This window comes from Larimichthys crocea, chromosome XVII, assembly GCF_000972845.2.
Source record: "Larimichthys crocea isolate SSNF chromosome XVII, L_crocea_2.0, whole genome shotgun sequence".
In the NCBI taxonomy this organism is placed as follows: Eukaryota; Metazoa; Chordata; class Actinopteri; family Sciaenidae; genus Larimichthys; species Larimichthys crocea.
In genome coordinates, this window is record NC_040027.1 from 14,141,909 (window position 1) to 14,161,601 (window position 19,693).

Consider the following 19,693-nt stretch of genomic DNA (forward strand, 5'->3'; position numbering starts at 1 on the left):
TTTAATTAGATTAAAAAAATAATAGGTGTTCTTTAATGTCTGTTTGTGGAAATATAATGTGATGCTAATGATAAAAACAGTGGTCTGAAATGATTTATAGTGAAAAAGCCATAAAAAAGATGATCACACTGCAGAGTTAACTGTCTGGCCAAGATGGTTAACGCATCCACAAATCTTTCTGATTCATATAAATATTTGAATTGCATGTAATCTGAAAGTGCCGTCTTTTAAGGTAAACCCTTATTTATGCTGAAACTTTGGTAATGCAATGTCTCAAGGTCGACCTTAAAATGTCAAATGAGGTCCACTTTTGGATTTAACCCAGAGCAGCAAATTACACATCACTCCTGGATACGAAACATCTGGGCAACAAAAAACTTGGAGGAGTTAAAACCGAGGCAGCTGCAAGGAGGTGCAGCAGACGGAGTCATTCCTTCAACATGAATCCTGCTCCGGTGCTGGTGGCGTTGTCTTTGCTGGCAACAGTGGCAGCTCAGTCTCAAGACCACTATGACATGGACTGGGTCAATACTTACCGCCAGGGCTTCAACTTCCAGTGCCCCCACGGAGAGGCCCTTGTAGCCATCAGGAGCTACTATAATGAGCAGGAAGGCATGGACCGCTTGTGGTCGTTTGAGTGCCAGGCCACACCTGAAGGTCTCGGGGAGCCTACTGACTGCTGGTGGGATGACATCAGCCGTGCTGGGATGGAGTGGTGGGTCCTCTGTTGTACATCATGTTTATTTACTTGTTAACCACCTGCTTTCTCCTTTCTTTGACTGCACAGCTGTGAGCTCAGGGATACTGCAAGACAGTCACATCTGTCCAGGGTTGACAGCTAAATCAAGTGTTTTGCTTGCATCTAGATACTTTAAAGTGTATAAAAGGTTACATACAATATTAGTTGTTTTATTGTTGGGAATCTGAGCAGGTTTTCTGTCTATATGTGCACAGAGATGTTCAGAGTTCACTCTGATGAGTTGTTGCTGTAGGTTTTTCTCCCGTTTATAATCTGCAAAACATATTACACAAACTGTCTTAGTCAAGTGGGGTGAATAAATGATGCAGGATCGTACGACTACGAGTCATTCGGGAACATCTGAGTCATAATACACATGTGCAGTAAATGTTAGAATTAAGTATCTTTCAGCAGTTTTCTACAGCATCTCTTTACTGGAATCTTTACAGCAGCTGTGAACATGTTTGGATTCATTTATTTTGTTCACTGCTTCATTTAGGCCCGGATAAACATTTCAAAAGGACATTCATTACAAACAAATCCATATGAAAGCCACGTAGGCATGCACATCTTTGGACCATTTGTTGCATCTTGTTCCAATCCACAGCAGGAAGTGTAGATCAGAGATATAAATGCTTTGAATACCATTATATCTGCTATGCCCCTTTACTGTGGGACATACTTTGACCAACAACACAGGCTGTTAAAGGTCAGTATTAGCAGACAACAAAGGCCCATACGAGGAAAAAACTGTTGTATGAACAAAACCACCTGTGTTGTTGGTGTGTGGATGACAAAATCAGCGTGAATAAAAGATAAAGCTGCAACAATAGCTGATTTTCTCAGCCAATGGAGGACCAAGTTGCACAAGCTCATTGCAAGTTCAAACTTGTTCTAGCATAATTGTATAATACAGTTCATGGAAATGTACCCAACACTAACTTTAGACATGTTGCATCACATGTTAGATTAAAATTTCCATCCAGTAATGGAACTAGCTAGCTTAACAAACAAAATTCCTGAACTCCCAAAAACATCAGCTTGCCGATGACTCAGTTAGACTGAGGTGAGGTGATATGGAAAATGGTCCACACATTTAGTCAATAACATTTAACAGTGGTGTAAACTGCAAACATTTAAATGATACCTCACAAAATAACAACAGCCCCCACAAACAAAATGTTAACTAGGTTAGCAATGATGATGATTTCATTTGAATGCATGAATAAATCTAAAAGTACAAATATTTATCTATGTCTGTATAATTATGACAAGATCATACAGATTAACAAAACGATGTGTAATTAGTGGGCGTTATATTACAGCTTGTGTAGTACAGTAGGTGTCCCGTTTTACAGTTTTATAGTTATAATGAGTGCAAGCAGGCCGAGTAAATAACTAGTTTGAAACTAGTTAGTTGTTACCGAGAACTTAGGGAGGATCCTATACATGACTAAGGCCTCAAGATGAACTTGAAAACAAACAACAACCCAATCTTTAACTGCAAAACTTTTTCATTTGTCTCTGCTACAGCAGTATATTTTAACTCAGACTTTCCACATATTTTTGTTACTTCCATAGAAAATTTTATTCTGTTCCCTGTTTTCTCATTCAGAGGAATGAATCTAGGTCCCCATCGTCCTGTATGAGTCACCGTGTTATCTCAGAACAACTAGATCTGTCTTGGGAACATGACGACTTCCAGTCATCCATCCAAGAGGCTGTGTCAATGGCTCTTCAGAGATAACACATTTTTGTAAAATCAAAAACAACTAAATGGTAAAAAACCCAACGAGTTCAGCCAAGTTGGTTCATGAATCTGTTTTATTCACTAAAGAAGGAGAAGAAAACTTTTCCCCTTCTTCTTATGACTGGCTTCCTTCTTGTGCAGACAGGTAATCTTTTAATACTTAGGCCACAACCTCACATAAACATGTTCATCAACTGCAAAGGTTGATGTAATTAAAGGACTTGGATGAACTTTCTTGGATCATGACATCTTAACTTAGTTATTTCCTAACTTTTTCTACGTTGAAGAGCAGAACACACATGCTTTTCAGATTTCTTTCAAGTTAAGCTCAACTGCACCCAACCCACTTATTCAAAGACAAACACTGTGAATACTATCAACTGCCACGCCTGTGTGCCTTTAACATAGCTGTCTGTTTGAATTACAATGGCCGGGATATTACCCTGCAGGCAAACACCCCCATTGGCTGAATTGGCTGACGGCTGTATCCATGTTGCCATGACAAACGTCTACACATTGTGCAGCTTTCTACTGCTTAGACCTGGTATTCTTAAATGTGTTGTGATGACAGCAAAATGTGGGCCATAAACAAACTGCATCATCAGCAAACCAGTATTTACTTCAAAAAATATAGTATAAGCTTGTGATAGAAATTTTATGTATAAAGGCAAAAGAAAGAATGACTTGGAAGTAGCAGGGGTGTCATTTTAGATCTGTTTTTGTGAAGTTTTCGTCACTGTCATGAATTTAAATTGGTTTCTTTATAACTGAATGACTCTCATGTGTCTTTGCAGGACTTCAACATGCACTCGCAACGGCGTGGTAGCTGGCGTGCAGAGCAAATACTTTGAATCCGTCCTTGACCGGGAATGGCAGTTCTACTGCTGCTACTACAAACGCCGCTGTCCCTACTCCTGCATGTACGTTGCCGCAAAAACATGTTCAAATTTTGGCATTTATGGGAAATGTTAAAGAGTTAAATAAGATTGCTTTCATATCTGTCTATTAAGTATAATTCTAAAGTCAATAAATGATTTGTTTAGCTTAGGACAAAGATTCAAAGCAGGGGAATAACCCTGTCTAAAGTTTTAAAAAACTGCTCATTAACACCTCTAAAGCTCAATAACTAACACAAGTCTGTACACAAATATAAGTATCACAATCAAAACCTCCTGGTTTTACCATGGTTATGTGCCAGACTATCTAGCTAGGTTGCTAGACCAGAAAGTCACTGCTTCCAGCCAAGAAATAGTCCCACGCATAACCACCCTTCAAAACAAAAACACATATTCTTGACTTAAACAGTTATAATATAGATATAACATGGTAATTAGTGAGATTTAGAGGTGCTGGTAGGCAGATTTTTTCTTGACATTTGGACAGAGCCAGGCTCGAGGTTTGTTAAGTTAACTGTCTCCTGGCTGTAGCTGTATTTAGCGTAACAGACGTGTCTACTCATCGAAATCTCGGCAAGAAAGACAAGCAGCATGTTTCTCAAAATGACGATTTATACACTTACAAAAACATGACAAAAAATATCTACAGGAAGACCTCCGACATCCCTGAACACCACAGAGAAGAGGCAGAGATGGTGATCCCCAGTTACGGCTACTTCATCCGTGGTGCCCAAACCACCTTCAGCGGAGTGCTAAGGTTTGTTCACAACATCTGTCCCCCCCACCCCCACCCCTCCCCACTCAATAACTTCTGCTCTCATGAAGTCAATCCATCCAAAATTGTTGAAATCCTCTCACGGATTACTTGGAAGAAAAGTTAGTAAGGCCTATGGGAACAGATTCTATTGGCAAACCAAACAAAATAGCAGAACAAACAATAAAGTTTGGTGATTTATGAACGTTGAACTGACAGGATTTTGTTTTTGTTTCAGAGATCGGCAGTGGAAGTACATCCTGTGCAGATGGACAGACTTTGATTGTGAATTTGAGAATTTATAGATTGTAAGCAGCATTTTTATTTCCTACCCATAAACAGTTTTAACTAAAAATACATATTTACTCTCACAAGTAAACAAAAACATAATACTGTCATTACACATAAGTCATGTGATTCATGTTTTCGTTCATGTATTTACTTTTGATGAATGGATCCACCACAGGCATGTCATATATGCTGGTGTAATCATTGTTTTTTAGTCTAGCATGGAAAATGCTCATTTAAAGGGAACTGTTCAAGTAAACACCAACGTGGAGGGGTCTACGGGGGGATTTGGGCTCCGGCAGGCACATTGGGCAGCTTAAGTGTTTTTCGTTAGGAGCTGGAAGTCCAGCATGTGAAAATTTCAAACTCAATTATTTGTGCACCAAGATCACTCCGCTGATATCACGTGACCGTGATGGCTCAAACAAATTGACTAACACCTTTTTTATGGTCATATGTGAGCTGCAGGGTGTGGCTTGTCGGGATATATATCGCCTTGGAGGTAACACTTGTGCTGGAAGTAATGAAAAGCTCCTTCAGGATCTCTGGCAACACGAGCTTTGCATGCAATGAAAAGTTCCCCACCTGCTTTCAATTGACTTCATATCCCTCCTTTATTAAAGTGTCTTGTTCAGTTTGGCAATTACAGATGTACTGTACTGCAACTCATGTAACTGTACCATGTGAAAATGGGATTAAAACCATCCCCTCCAAAGCCCTTCTTCGGACTACTTTGTAAGCTAATTTATTTATCTACTTTTGTATGTGAAATAACTTTACTAACTTTTATATTTACTGACATCTTAAAGTGACTGAATCCAACTGCTAAAATTGCAAAAGGTCGTGGGAGGAAAGGATCATGTAGCTACAGCATGTAAAAGTATAAACCATCCATGATATTATCAACAGGTCCTTTGGGCTTAACTTGGCTGACGGTAAACTGCCATAACATGCTGCTGGAAGTGTTTCACATCAGGGATTAATGATTTCACGTGATAGTTTAGAAGAGGAAAAAGTGTAAACAAATGTATCTCGTGTGACTACTTCCTAAAACGTTTAAAAGAAACGTTTTGGGAAGTAGTTATTCTCTTTCTTGCTGAAGAGAACAGATATGAGAGTGGTCTCATATCAAATCATGAAAAAATATGTTTACATTGAGGCCTTAAAACACATTTTTTACTTTGGCAGTAGTAGGTAGAAACAATCCCAACTCAAGGTCTGCTTACTCGCTTTTCTAGATCTTTCAGCCATATCGTATAGTCTGCTTCAATGCTTCACTTTTAATATAATACACGAGAACTCCTAAAAGAGCTTAGAGATTCTTCTTCATGACGACTGAGCAAACTCAGTTCATTGATGAATATCGAGCAAATGTGGTCGAGAGTTTTATAAAAATCTAGTTTCAAACATTTTTTTACCTTTGACGCACATAAAACTTATATTCTATATAACTCAATAGGTAAATGTTCTCCAACTTTCCCACGTCATCAACCAATTGTGAACCTTCCAACTATGAAATACCTTTTTTCCATTGCAAACATGGAAAAATAAAGTGCCTAGCAGCCACTTTGTCTCTCTTGCCCACTTGTTTTGGACGGGACAAGCGGCGTTTCTTTACCAGAACAACTCTCCAAAGTGCAGTTAAAATCTATTCGAACTTAATGGAGTGAGCTGTGCGAAGGTCAGCCGGCACACTGCACCGTCTTGAAAAGAGCCGGGGACCGGGGCCAGTAGCTTTCAGCACTGTTTGTTTATGGCAACTGCTGTCTCAGGGCACAGGGCCAGACACGGCAGTGCGACACAGCTGTCCCCTGAGCCTGTGGACGGTGGCGAGCCACACGACTACAGCGGCCTCCTGCCCTCGGAGACCCGCTGTCGCTGTGGTGGAAGTCGCCTTCCTGAGCTGGAAAAGACAGGGGGATCATTGTCCTGATCTATCCTCTCCTCCCTCCAACACGTTTCATTACGGCTGGATGAAAAACAATCCTTTCAAAACAATATTCACACTGGCTGTAATTATATTTTATAGGAGGAGCCACAAAGCTATTAAAGTCTCCTTACTGCAATCACTTTTGGAATCTGTAGTTAGCCACCATATAATTAAGAGCTAAGTATACATTTATAGCAACAAAGCCCATTGGGATCAAAGAGATTTATTTCCTGATGAAAACGTGCTACTGTTTTAAATAAAATACACAAGATACATGTCCAGATTATTAACATTTCTATAAATCTTAATGCATACTTATTTTATGAAACACTTGTGGTTGTAAACCTAAATTCACATTGGGAATGTGCCAGATTACATAAAGATAATACATTAAACATACAAGTAATCACCTGTTGGACAACTCTGGGAGTTGACCACGTCAAGCCGCCATCCTCTAAAGTAAAGTGAAGCCAATGCAGAAGTGCCAAAAACTGCAGTTCCTCAAACGTCCACTTGAGGCTGGCTCCAGAAGTGAGTCAGTCTCCATAAGTCCCCATGTTCAAATGTCCAACTTCACAGCAGAAATAAACATGTTTACAGCCTGGTACAAAAAACAGTTTTGGTCTCTATAGCTAATTTCCCCATCCATGACAACTGTACTGAGGGTGAATTTTTATATGACACACCTGTTCAAATTATATTAAGACTTAAAGTTGTGTGTAATTAATTGATTTGTCATGTCATTTGGCCCGCCTCAGATCCACCGATGATCCACGCCTTTGCCAATTTTTAGTTTAGCTGGGAGGCGGAAGAAGCAGAAACCTGTGGGTGATGTCACACATACGATGTCCATTCTTTATACTATCAGTGGAAAATACCAGTACCACTTGATCAATGTAATAACATGTAGACAAACAGAAGTTGGACAATACTGTGTGCACAGCTGATCTAATGAGACACAAAAGACAGAGGTGCAAATAGTTCCACATTAAATTCTCCATAAAGGTTAGCAGCCATGCCAGCATTTCTGTGAGGTTTCGGATCAGCTGTGCTTTAAGCTAAATACTAACAATGCTCACATGTTGATGTCTAGCAGGTGTAATCTGTAATGTTGGCATTATAACATTTGGTCATTAGCATTAAACTCAAAGCACAGCTGAGGCTATTACTTTGCAGGTAATTGGTCCAAAGTACCCAATGATGCAAAGTGAAGTCAAAGTTATCACATTACATCTTTGAGGGGATGATGTCTATTGTTATAAAGTGTTTTTGTTTGCCATAGTACACTCCAGAAGAGCCGCTGTAAGTAATGAGATAAAATAAAGCACTTATATCAACAACAAGAACATAAACCATAATGCCTGTTTAATCAAGCACCAATCATCTCTGAATAAAAGAGAGAGCATGTGATGTTTTTGCATCGAGCTGGTTCAGTTCATTAGCGGTGATCCAGAGAGGCAGAGCTAAAAATGAGACAAATAACAGCTCCTCACAATAAGAGGCTACTCCAACAAGATTGCTTTACGACTCAGAGTGCAGAGCTCGAGCAAATCTAGCCTCTTAAGTTCCTCTATAGTGCCAGACAGACCCCTGTGTTTCTGTACTAATACTCTGTATTACTGAATGTCATTCTTCAAAGGTTTGTTTAAGTGTATCAAAACAAGTTAAGGTTAAGGTTAAGCACATGTTTAATTAATAAAATTGAAGTTTAATAAAGCTTTATTAAATAAAAGCTGAAATTAGTTGCACGTGTGTTTTCCCTGTCTGCTGACTATCCAGTTTTAATGTTATTGTTGCACCTGGCAGTGGAATGCAATGGAAACATGTCGTCCACCATGTTGGACCAGGCTGAAATATCTCGTTAAATACTGGCTTTGCTCTAGAAGTAAAAAAAAAACGTCAGTTTGTACACAACTCGCACAGCACAAATAACTAAAAATACATTGTTGAAACACAGTATTTCTGAATGAACAGAGACTTTTTTAGGCAACCAGAACAAAGTTATGATGATATAATGCCTCATTTCCTTGGGAGTTGTATTTTTTTGTATGCTTACAAAAAATCCTTATATAACTTTGTAAAAAATATATATATTTTTTCAAATTAACGGTCACAACCACAGCTGTTCTTTGTGTTTCAACATGGTGAACAATATTAGCATTGTGCACATTATGATGTTAGGAGGCTCTATTTACAGAATTTGATGAAATATAATAATCAACTGAAAATAAGTATCATTATATGTTTGTTAGCTTACAATGAGACTTTTATATCTGCAGAAGACGTGGGTCCTCTTCCATGTTGAACCGCCATGTCAAGGATAAACCAAGCACTGGCTCCAGATAGGGCTTTCGCATTTTTCATGTTTTTTGTAGCCGCTGAAGTTTCCCCTTAAACTAAAGTCAACCGAGAGGGTTGCAATCTGTGTTACAGTGCCAAATGCTGCTACTAGATCCTACACACTTAAACTACATAAAGATCATGACTGAATATACAGTATATTACCTCTAAATCTTCGGTTTTGGCGGAGTATTGTAAAATCAAATAAAATATTTTTACAGTACTTACACCGACTGGAAAACATGTATTAGTACCAGCACTGTAGCGTTCAATATAACATTGAATGTTTTTATAATTGTTCCTGACAGTTACATACATCTTTATATTAAATTATACTGATATAAGATTAAAGTGTTTACCTCCTAAATCAATTAGCTGACCATGAAATGCAAGGAAATGTAACTCATTTGAAGTTATTTCCAGCACCCTGTGACATTAAATCAATCATCCAAACTTTGCAGCTGGTCATGTTCCTAACGCACTGTTTCAAAAGTAAAAATATTCTGTTCTCAACCAGAGGAGAAGTGAAGCGCTGTGTTTGGATGTGGGCAGGGAGAGCCCAAGTGAGTGAGCAGCACCATGGAGTGTGACCCTGACCCAGCCCTGGGGCTGCACAGATAGCCTGTTTATTTTAGGGAGCCTCTGCCGGCTCTCGCTGCTCTCACTTGAGGACAAAAACAGCTGCCTCGTTTCATGTCAGACAACAAGGGGCGCAATGTAGGGTAGACCCTCCACTCCAACTCAGTTTGACCAACTCTTTACTGGAGAACCGTGCCGATTTTCCAAGAAGAGCTCTAATGGCGTGAATTCATAGCACACATACACACCAGAGAACATGACACTGGTGGAGGCAGCTTAAAGGAGTTAGTCCAGATATGTGTCCCTTTGAATTCTGCCTCCACCCTGCTAAAATTGAGATGAATTGAATTTTGCGTGTAGTGGTTACAGAGTACAAAAATTAGTTTCCAATAACAATGTCCTTGTTACTGTAGATAATCCACAAATCCCTCTGGAATTTTAATTTAATTTTAATAGGAACAATGTCTTCAACTCAAGAGAAAACTTTTGATCACAACTGCCATATCTGCATGACTAGTTACTATTATGGGTAACTGCGAACATGTGTTTTACATTTTTTGGTTAACCAATCCCTGAACAGGGTGAATTTTGGTTTCTCTGAAGATGTAATTAGTTTTGTCGTCACATTAAATCAAGACTTCATGGGTGGGATCACAGGATGGAAACAACAATCATGTCTCCTTGTGAGTTACAGTTTTTATCTTTATCTGTATAGCATCATAAATGTAGGAGAGAGTCAGAAAGTTAGCAATAGACTCTAATGTCAGTTACACACTTTGCAAACATTATCCACCCTAAATTACTGATTATACCAGACTAAGTCAGGCTGTACCAGCAAAATTGATGTATTGAATTGAGTATGTGTGTGTCTTATTCATGTATTCAGCTTTTCATTTTTAAAGTAACATTGTGTAGAAACTGGTATTTTTGCAATTTAGCGGCCCCAGTTTCAGAGAGCATTACCACTGTTGTAAATATAGACAGTTGAACACACGTATTTGTTGTGATTATATGACTTATGATCAAAATCTAGTGAATCGGCAACTTTACTAACAGGTGCAACAACACAAGACATAGCAGCCAGCTAATATTACTTACTAGTCCAGCAAGAAGCAAGAAGTCCAGCTCGTCGTCTGTCTTTCAGCCTTTTATTTCACCAAGCTCTTGCCAATGACTAAAAGTCAGCCCCAGATTTACTCTTGTTTGCTCAGTCACTCTGTCTTTTCCTCTTCTTAGGGCCTCTTTGGTCTTTTTGCTTCTCTCTTTATGTCCATCGAAGCTGCAGAGCCTGGTTACATTGCTCAGTTGCCCAGCTCCAGTTCTGGCACAACACCTGAAAATCCAGTGGTCCAAAACCCTTTGCTACAAACACTAATACACCCCAGCACCCTTAGTGCTGTAAAGCATGACATACTTCTCATGGGTGATCACAGAGCACAAAGTTATTCCAGATGACAGAGACACCATTCGCCAGATTTACAAATCAGTGCAGTATCAAAATGATTTAAAACCTTATTTCATGGTAGAATAGTTACACAACATTGCTTTAAATCAGATGATTGGGTTCTTTCCTCTTTTCTAACTTATATAGTCTCAGTTTAATGGCTGCCACCAACATGGCATTTCATTTTCAACTACATCACTCCATCAGAAAGCTGACAGATAACCTCAGTTTGACCTGGAGCACATGTGGAAGCATGCGCAGGACAGTTGTTGTTGACCAAGTGAGACAAAAAGAGACATGTGGCAACCCGTGGCTTGCTGGGCAGGGCACAGGTTAATAGTGTTGGGTGTTTCCTCTGCCATGATTTTGCTCCTGGAGATAAAGACATATTTAGTCCCAAATGAGGACCAATGAGAGCTGAGTCACATTTATTCACACTCAAAAGGAAACCCCTCAGATTATTTTACCAAAGTGGATTCCTTAATGAAGCTGTAAACAATAATTTTACGGGAATAAACTGATGGGAATCCTCTACTTCCCAAGTTACCGTTCCCAGTCGCGGGCTCTTGGGAAAGATTCTTTGCATTGAGGACTCAGGAGGGAGCTCTGCACTCGTGTTTACACAGTCAACTCGTGTTCATCCTGTGATCACAGAATGATGGTGTCAGATAATAGAAGCTGGTTGAGATTTAAAGTTAAGAACAACAGCTTACTCACTTTTTCCCCTCTGGGTATGTGGAGCAAAAAGTTTGGGATTTGATTTGGGAAGGCAGCCAAAGCATTGTGGGAACAAGAGGTGTAAGGCGAGCTCAGTGACCTACTGGTTCCCAGCTTTCCCTTTGGCTTTCTCACTTTCTCTGCTCGCAGCGCACCTCCAGACAAAAGCATCATTATTGCTCTTGGAGACTTCACTGGTGAATTCTTGCTAGTGAAACAGCAAAGAATAAATTGGACGGTTTATAGCCTTTGATGAAGAGAGTTGAATGGATCCATGACGAGGAAGCCAACAAGGGGGTGTTTCCAGTAATTTAGACTTTTAGCGGGAAATGTTACACCACAATATTTCCATTGGTGGTTTTGTCTCCCTCATCAGCCATGATGAGCTTGTGGCTGCATTTCCTGGAAGCTTGAGATTAAAAGTGGTGCCACAGAGAGCAGAGTCTTTGTTTGTTAAAAGGTGTCAAACCTTATTCTGTGATTTTGCTGGATCTCCCTGCAGGTGAAAGGTCAAGGCTGTGAGTGTAAAAGATGTACTGAGGCTTGTCAGCGTGTTAATCGGTCTGTTGGCCAGAGGCCCAGGCAGAGAGAAGTGCCTAACAGGACTCTAACAGTATTGCGTTACACAAAACAGGCTCTTCTCACACCATCGAGCACGTGCTCGTGTCTTAGTTGCGTGGGCCCCAACAGCGACTCAGAGTGAAGATACACTCCCGGAGTTTCTCAGGATATAGAAAATACATCATGAAGTACAGAACAGTGCTCTCAAAACACATGTTGACATTCTTCATATAGTAGTTTTTCCATAACTGTATAAACTCAGTGAACCCAGAGAAGAAGACGATACGTCTGAAATACAACCCCATCACACACACAAAGGGCTTATAGACATGCAAATCTGGTGAAACGATGGAGTGATGGACAGCCACGTAGCGGCAACCAGGGAGCAGTTTGTGGTTCTGAGGTGAACTGGCATCTCTCCAACTACCAGTCGGCACTGGACTTGAACTGGCCACCCTCCAGTTTCCCAAGCCAAGTCCCTACGGACTGAGCTACAGCCACTCCATGTAAGTAGAGGTAAATAAGTTCTTTGAGTGGCCCGATGAAAACTTTTGGAGGAGCACTCCACCGATTTTACAAGTCAAATCATTTACCAGTCATGCCTGTGAAAACAGTTTTGTAATATCTGAGAAATATGATGTCATCAAAGGTATCTTGGCTTAGGCCTGCAGAGCAGAAAGCATTACAGACTGAGGTCATTTGAAGTTGGAAGACATGGGTATTTTGGGAATTGTATGATCAGCTTGGAGCATTTTTACTCATACTGTTGACAAAAATTGGATCAATACATACACTGGCAGGAGCCAGGTCCAAAATGAAGCCAAAAATAAATGTATATGTACATCAGAGCAAGCCCATGAACGTTGGCTTACATGCAGCCCGGATAAGCATAATTCCATCTTTAAAGTGTGGATATCTCACCATATGTGTTTCTCGCAAGTTCAATACTAAATTACAATTACTCTTTTAAAAGAATGCCAGGGACTAAATTAGATGATCAATAGCAGATTTGGTTCTTTGGGACGGCTCCAAGAAGTTGTGTGTTCACCAGTTGTCCAAAAGTGGCTGTAAATCTAAAATTATTGGTTTGTTTGATGAGCATGAAGCCTTTAAAGGTCCAGTGTGTCACATTTAGGAGTCTCCATTTACAGAATATGGCATAAGTTGAGCATAATATTCATAACTATGTTTATATTCATATATAAACCTTTTTATATCTAGAGATGCCACGGCTCATCTTCCATGGAGTCCGCCATGTTGCACCACCATGTTTCTACAGTAGCCCAAAACACACAAACCAAACACTGGCTCAAGATTTTGCTTTGTTTGCACATTTGAAATGGGATTGCGATTCGAGGGGTTGCAATCAACCACTACAACATTAGATGCCACTAAATCGGACATCCTGGCCCTTTCAGATCTAAGCAGCGTTCAAGATTCATTGCGCTCCCCCTGCACCCAAAGAGCACAAGATGACTTAAAGCTTTGATGAAGTCGTATTACGGCCAATTTGCTGTAAATATCTGTGAAATGTCAGCCAGACAACAAAGCACTGAAGGATAAGCAAAAGGGGTGACATAAGCAGAGCCGTGATTGAGAGCTCTTACGTCATCAACCTCCATTCATGGCCTCTGTGCTGCAAAGCCCCGTTTCCTTGACAAACGGTGCTGATTGCCAGTGTCTTCCATGTAAGACTGTTCCCTTCTCAATCACACCACAAAATCTGAGAAAACACTGAATGATAATACCGACGTTTTTCTCACTTTTATTAGCTTACAGATAGACCTGTGTGGTTTCATCTCACAGGTGCACCTGCATCTTCTCTGCCTGTTTCTGGCATATTTACAGCTGGCACAAAGATTCTCCTCGGTGAGTGTGTAATGGAAAAGTACTCCAGTGCCAGATGAGCCATAGCAAGCCTTCTATTACTATGTCTGGCCTTGGACACAGCAAGAGCAAGACAAAGAAAGATAAGGCTGGCTCCATTTGCTCAGCTCCCCAGCTGTGTTTGTCCTTAGACAGTCAGACACCTTTATCTTGCCCAGGAGTCTGGGTCAGACACAAGATCTTTCTGACTGCCTTTAGGCTGCAGTTCAGAACCATTAGTGTTACAGGACAGATAGCAGATTGCAAATCTAGACCTCAAAGAACGAATGCAAATCTACTGTAGACCTCAGACCCATGGTATCCTTTCAGATACATACAAAATCCACACCCTAATGTCATGTAGAAGTTTAGATTTATGGTCCAAAGTAAAAGTAGCAGTGGGCAGTAAGTTTAGCTTAGCAGAGACTAGAAACAAAGACTAGAAACAGTTGGGCACAGCTAACTTTGCTAGTCTCAGTTGTTCTGTGGTTTAATGGTATCTGCAGCAGAAAACATATTGCCATGATAGTATTGTGGATTGTATGTTTAATTTCTGATTTAAAAGGGGAAACTAACTCTGCTAACATGGCATGATAATCCAATTAGCTTTTTGTTTTGGAATCTAAGCTGTACCCTTATAAAAGATATAGGTCTGGAGTTCATTAAAAGCAGACTGTTAGGTTGGTTTGTAATAGAGTATAAGATGGTATCATCAGCATAAAAACAGACATTGCAATACTGGAAAATAAAACGTACAGAGTAAATATCAGGGGGCCCAGTATTGATTTTTGGGGAACGCCTTTATCAACTGTCTGGGGTTTAAACTAGCTGTAAGCAGACTCATCAAAAATCAATTAAAAGCAGCTTATTTAACAAAATGTTGTTATCAACAGTGTCAAAGGTCTTAAACAGATCAAGTGAGTTAACAATGTCACCCACAACAGCAGCTTTTCGGGTACTACAGCTACATCTTAAGCCTGACTGCTGTGGATGAAGTAATTAATCATCCTCCAGAAGGTTGTTTAGATATATGCCAAGCTTGTTATTATTTTTCAACTTCTTTTGACTTTAATATTTGCTTCAGCTGCAGTGAAGTCTGAGTATTTCAAGGGTAAGTGTCATAGAGACAAATGATGAATGTATAGATGTATATTTTCTCATCATAATATACATTAAAATGAACATCATCTCATAATTCAAAATGCTTTGGAGATCCTAATCATTTTATATCAAGGTTGAAACTTTGGCTTTGGGATGAGCATGAGATAATTTAATGTCTATATTCTTGGAAAATTATGTGTGTACAGTCAATACTGGCCTGCTTCAACTGAGAGTGGAAAAAGATTCAACAGCAAATATACAACCAAACGTCAAATGGCCAACCATGCGGGTAATAGGGGCACTGATCAGTACTATTTTTCTGCTCTACAATGCCAGAGGCTATGTTTACTCTCTCATTTCAAGGTTAGAGAATGAACGTGAACCATTTTGGATGATGTACGTCTGTACGTTTAAAGAATTGCATTAAAATGTATCTTTGTTACAACTTATCTTCTGATGCATCCATCGGTCAAGAGACCAGCAGGCTTTCAATTCAGCGTAGACAACGGAGTTAAGGGAGCATATAAATTGCTATTATGGGAGGCTTCTTTGGGAGAATTTCCTCTCGATCATTCACTGTGAAGGCGATGAAGTCAGTAGTGAGTGCATTAAAGTGGGTAATGGATTGAGAACGAGGAATAAATACAAATGCACCCTTAATAATAATAGTTGCAGAAACAAATGTCTGAATCTGTGGAGCCTACAAGCATGACTGATTCTCCGGTGGCCCTGAGAACTCAATACACTGAGACTTAAGAAAATTAAACAAATTAGGAAAAGGTCTTTATCACTTTGACAACACATGCACAGCATGTAGAAAACACGCTGCAAATGAGGACAACACAGCGAGTTCACAACTTTGCTAACAGCCAAATATCACGCAGCAACACAAGACATAGCAGCCAGATAATATTACTTAGTAGTCCAACAGCAAGAAGCCCAGCTCGGCGTCTGTCTTTCAGCCTTTTATTTTACATTTCAATAAGCTCTCGCCAACGACTGAGACAGGCCAAGATTTACTCCTGTCCAGCAACTTCTTGCTTGGTCACTCTCTACTGTTCTCTTCATACCTTTCTCCGTCAACATCCTTTTTGTCTCTTTGCCTCTGTCATTACGTCAGTCAGCCCACTTGCCCCGGTTCTGGTTCATGCCCGATACCAGCTCTGCTCAGTATTCCCCCTGGATCTCCCTTACCCTGGGGCCTGAAAACCTCCTCCTCCTGGTGGTCCAAAGCTCCTTTGCTAGGGCTGGAAATAAAAACTCTCCAATTATACTTTGAGCTCCCAGTCCAGGGCATCTTGGACTGGGATAACTAACTTAGTGGTTAAGTTAAGCTTTCAGTCCATCAAGAAATCTAGAAGTAAATTACATAGAGAGTTGACATCAGAGGGAAAACAAACAAAAAAAAAAAACATTTTCTCCATAAAATCTGATCCAGCTTCACCAAAATAAGTGAAATAGTTGTGGTGGTGGTGGTAGTGTGTGACTTAGTGCCATAAGCGTTCAGTACAAAGTTACATGGTGCAGAAACAGGCGTACAGGGTGCAGAGTGGTAGACACCATTCACCTGATTACAAACCTCAAAATTATTTTGAAGATGTTTCAAGGTAGAAAAGTGACATAATGTTGCTTAATTACTGTTGAACTCTGGGTTCCATCCGGGGATTTCCCTCATCTTTGCATAAGCATGAAACCCTTGACTCAGAAGAGCTTTCAGTGCTGCAAGTGTGTCGTTTTTTTTGTTTTTTACCTGTCTGAAACATCCACCGGCCTTCCTGTTTTGAGTCACGAACGCCTTTGTCTTTGGTAGCAGAAAAACCTGCATAAAACCAACAACCACCCATCGAGAAGAGGAAATGAACAGAGGAGCAAATACCTCACTAGGAGGAAGTGACAAGATGTGCAGATGACAGTGAATTAAACAGAGAAACTAAACAAAGGTGGCTTTGTTGGAAAGATATTTGCATGTTAAGGCTTCACAGATTACATTTCACATTTAAGTAACCTGTGATTTAACCAGCTGATGGCTGAATGGAGCAAACAAATGTCCTCTAACACAGAAACACAATGACAGGATGTAAATAAACTCTTTCCCAGCATTTATATAAACACTCAGCGACACGTGTTGAGGTGCCTGCCAACAGCAGCTGAGAATAAACATATTGAATTTCTGGCTCATAAGAAGAGGAACCAAATACATCAAATCAACTCTGTATGGGAAGTTAAACAAGACAAGAACAACAAAAATTAATCTAATAGTCCAATATTTGTTTGTCTTTGCATGTGCAATGAAGAGGCTGAGACTCGCTTGTAGATTCACTCTTTGTGTTTGAGACTGAAGCCACAAGTTTACTCAGTGAGTCAGGGATTTGCGGTACACTAAGCAGCTGAAAAGAGCTGCAAAAGAGACGTTGGGCGAAAAGACAACAAGTGGAAATGTGTCCTGACTCTTGAGACAGTAGACAGACTATTTGTATGTGTGTGTATATATATATATGACTGCACATATTCCAGCTCTGAGAATACGTTGTTTCATTACAAGGTAACAAGTTCACTGCTAAAATTCTGAACTCTAATTCGGCCTTGTTTCAGTCTGTGCAACTCTGAATGCTGGAATGCAGCAGTGAGACACATTACTGACCAGTGTTTGATGTCAGGTTTGGTATGTGACACATGGATGAGCAACAAATTATGTGTCGCCCCTCCCCTTCGGGTCAGAGTAATTCTGAAAAAAAACAGAACTGCTGTATTAAGACTATTATATGTGATGTGCAGACGGTTATACAAGGGTTGTAGCACCACACCAAGGCCAGTCTGTGCAGTTCTGGGGACGCTTGAACAGATTATTGAAATGCAATGTTTCTATTAGTCCATCTGTGACATCTGTGTGCGATTAAGAGATGGAAGATCGGGATGAGTCACACACGTTTCCTTAATTTTGTTGTGTAGAATAAAAAAGCAACTCAAAACTGACAATGAGCTGCCTGAATGGGCTGTCCTCTTGAAGCTTAAATACATTTATAGTCAGACTTTCACCAGTTCCAGCTTCTCCAGTTTCTACACAATGTTTATAATGCTGTTCATCATTATGACCTGAATATCTTTTGTTTGTTTTTTTTTGTCTGGTGGACAGACAAGACAAGCAAGCTGTAGAGGTCACCTTGGGCTCTGAGACCTTGTGATGAGCAATTTCTTTAGCCATGCTACCCCACACTCACAGTCGTGCTTGTGGTGTGGTTCAAGCTTCCAATGGCAGTCATTAAATTTATTTCTCCAGTTTATGACAAAATACCTGCAAAACTTTCCCCATCAGCCCCAGTTGTTCTTTGTGTTTAGTGCTCATTGGCAAAGCATGCCAAACCAAGATAGTGAACATGCTAAACATCTTCATTTTGAGCGTGTTGACATTCAGCTCAAAGCACAGCTTTGTGCAGCCTCGCAGAGCCACTAACATGGCTGCAGCACCACATGTGGTTACAAAAGTATCCATTGGCACTTTATGATTGGTTAAATTCATCAAGCATCAGTAATGATTATAGTGATAATAGTGATTGATAGTTGATTTAATACGAATGAAGACGGCCTCTTATTGGTATTCGCCCTGCAGAGATGTTGGTTAGGATGGTTACATGCCCCCTCCTCCCTGCTCGCATGTCTCAGCTCAAGTTGAGAACTTCCTCTCAGACGCTGATAAAGAATCATATCAGCAGAATTGCATCTCATATCTCATTTTCTACAAATCTCAGATAGCTGCCCTGTTGGAAAGCCTTTTATCTAAAGAGAGGCGGCGATAAGTGACAGTCATCTTTAGTTTGTCTCATAACTGAAGCTAATGTGGAACGTGTTGTACAGTAAACACAGATGTATCTCCACCACAGAGACGGTTGGCTAAGCTTATCGACACTTTGGTCAAGCTGATTATGTAAAACTAGGTCTGATCTCCTCAATGCCAAACATGAAATCTGAAAAGGGTGTTATGTGTTTGTAAGGACATAAGAGAACATGTCGTCTTTAACCCACAATAGGCCGATAACAGTTTTTACTGTTACTGTTTTTTAAGTAACCTGCTTTCATACTGACAAAAAATAGTATAGGAAATGAATAAGAAAAACACTTTACTCACAAGTTTGATCATTTGAAAAAGAACATACAGTTATGGTAGTGTCACGCCAACAGCAAATGTTTGTGTGGACCGAGGAGCTAATGTAAAAAATCTGTTTTTAAAAAGCTGACAGGGAGGAAAAACCTGACTGTGAGAGGTAAGCTGTTCCACAACTGGGGGCAACAATGAAAAATGTTTGATCATCTCCGGATTTAAACTTGGACAGTGAAAAGGAGAGTCTGAGTAGAGATTAATTTTGAGGGTCCAGGTGGTGAGTGAGAGCTGAGGAGGTAAGAAATGCAACTGCTGCCTTAAAACTTTCAACTCAAATGAACCCGACTTCGACTCAAGAGACTCGCACAGGAGCTACAAGTGTTGTTCGTCGAACTCTGATTCAAAACTTTGTCCCATGCCAGCATTAAAAGACTCATCTGAACTGGGATCACATGGTTTAATTGCACCATCTCCAAACATGTATCATGATGTTAGTATGAGAAAGAAAAGGACACTAATCATCACAGCTTCTGTAGGTGGGGACTGAAATGACACATTTCTGGGAAGTTTTCTGAGGTTGTGAAAGTGATTTAATGTTACTGGAACATGATGCAGTAAAATTAGTGCTACAG

The 19,693-nt window shown here is 40.1% G+C and overlaps 1 protein-coding gene across 1 annotated transcript; it reads left to right on the forward strand.

The window, feature by feature from the left end:
- Positions 1 to 368: 368 nt before the first annotated feature.
- dpt (dermatopontin) lies at positions 369 to 5,153 on the forward strand. Its single transcript, XM_010739549.3, has 4 exons — positions 369 to 715; positions 3,284 to 3,409; positions 4,035 to 4,142; positions 4,378 to 5,153. Exons 1-4 carry the CDS (start codon positions 441 to 443, stop codon positions 4,442 to 4,444), a joined length of 576 nt encoding a protein of 191 aa, XP_010737851.1. The 5' UTR covers positions 369 to 440; the 3' UTR covers positions 4,445 to 5,153.
- Positions 5,154 to 19,693: the final 14,540 nt, after the last annotated feature.

Coding starts and splice junctions, on each gene's coding strand:
- dpt (XM_010739549.3), top strand. CDS start 441: ATGAATCCTGCTCCGGTGCTGGTGGCGTTGTCTTTGCTGGCAACAGTG. Junction 3,410..4,034: donor CGCTGTCCCTACTCCTGCAT/GTACGTTGCCGC, acceptor AAATATCTACAG/GAAGACCTCCGACATCCCTG. Junction 4,143..4,377: donor ACCTTCAGCGGAGTGCTAAG/GTTTGTTCACAA, acceptor TTTTTGTTTCAG/AGATCGGCAGTGGAAGTACA.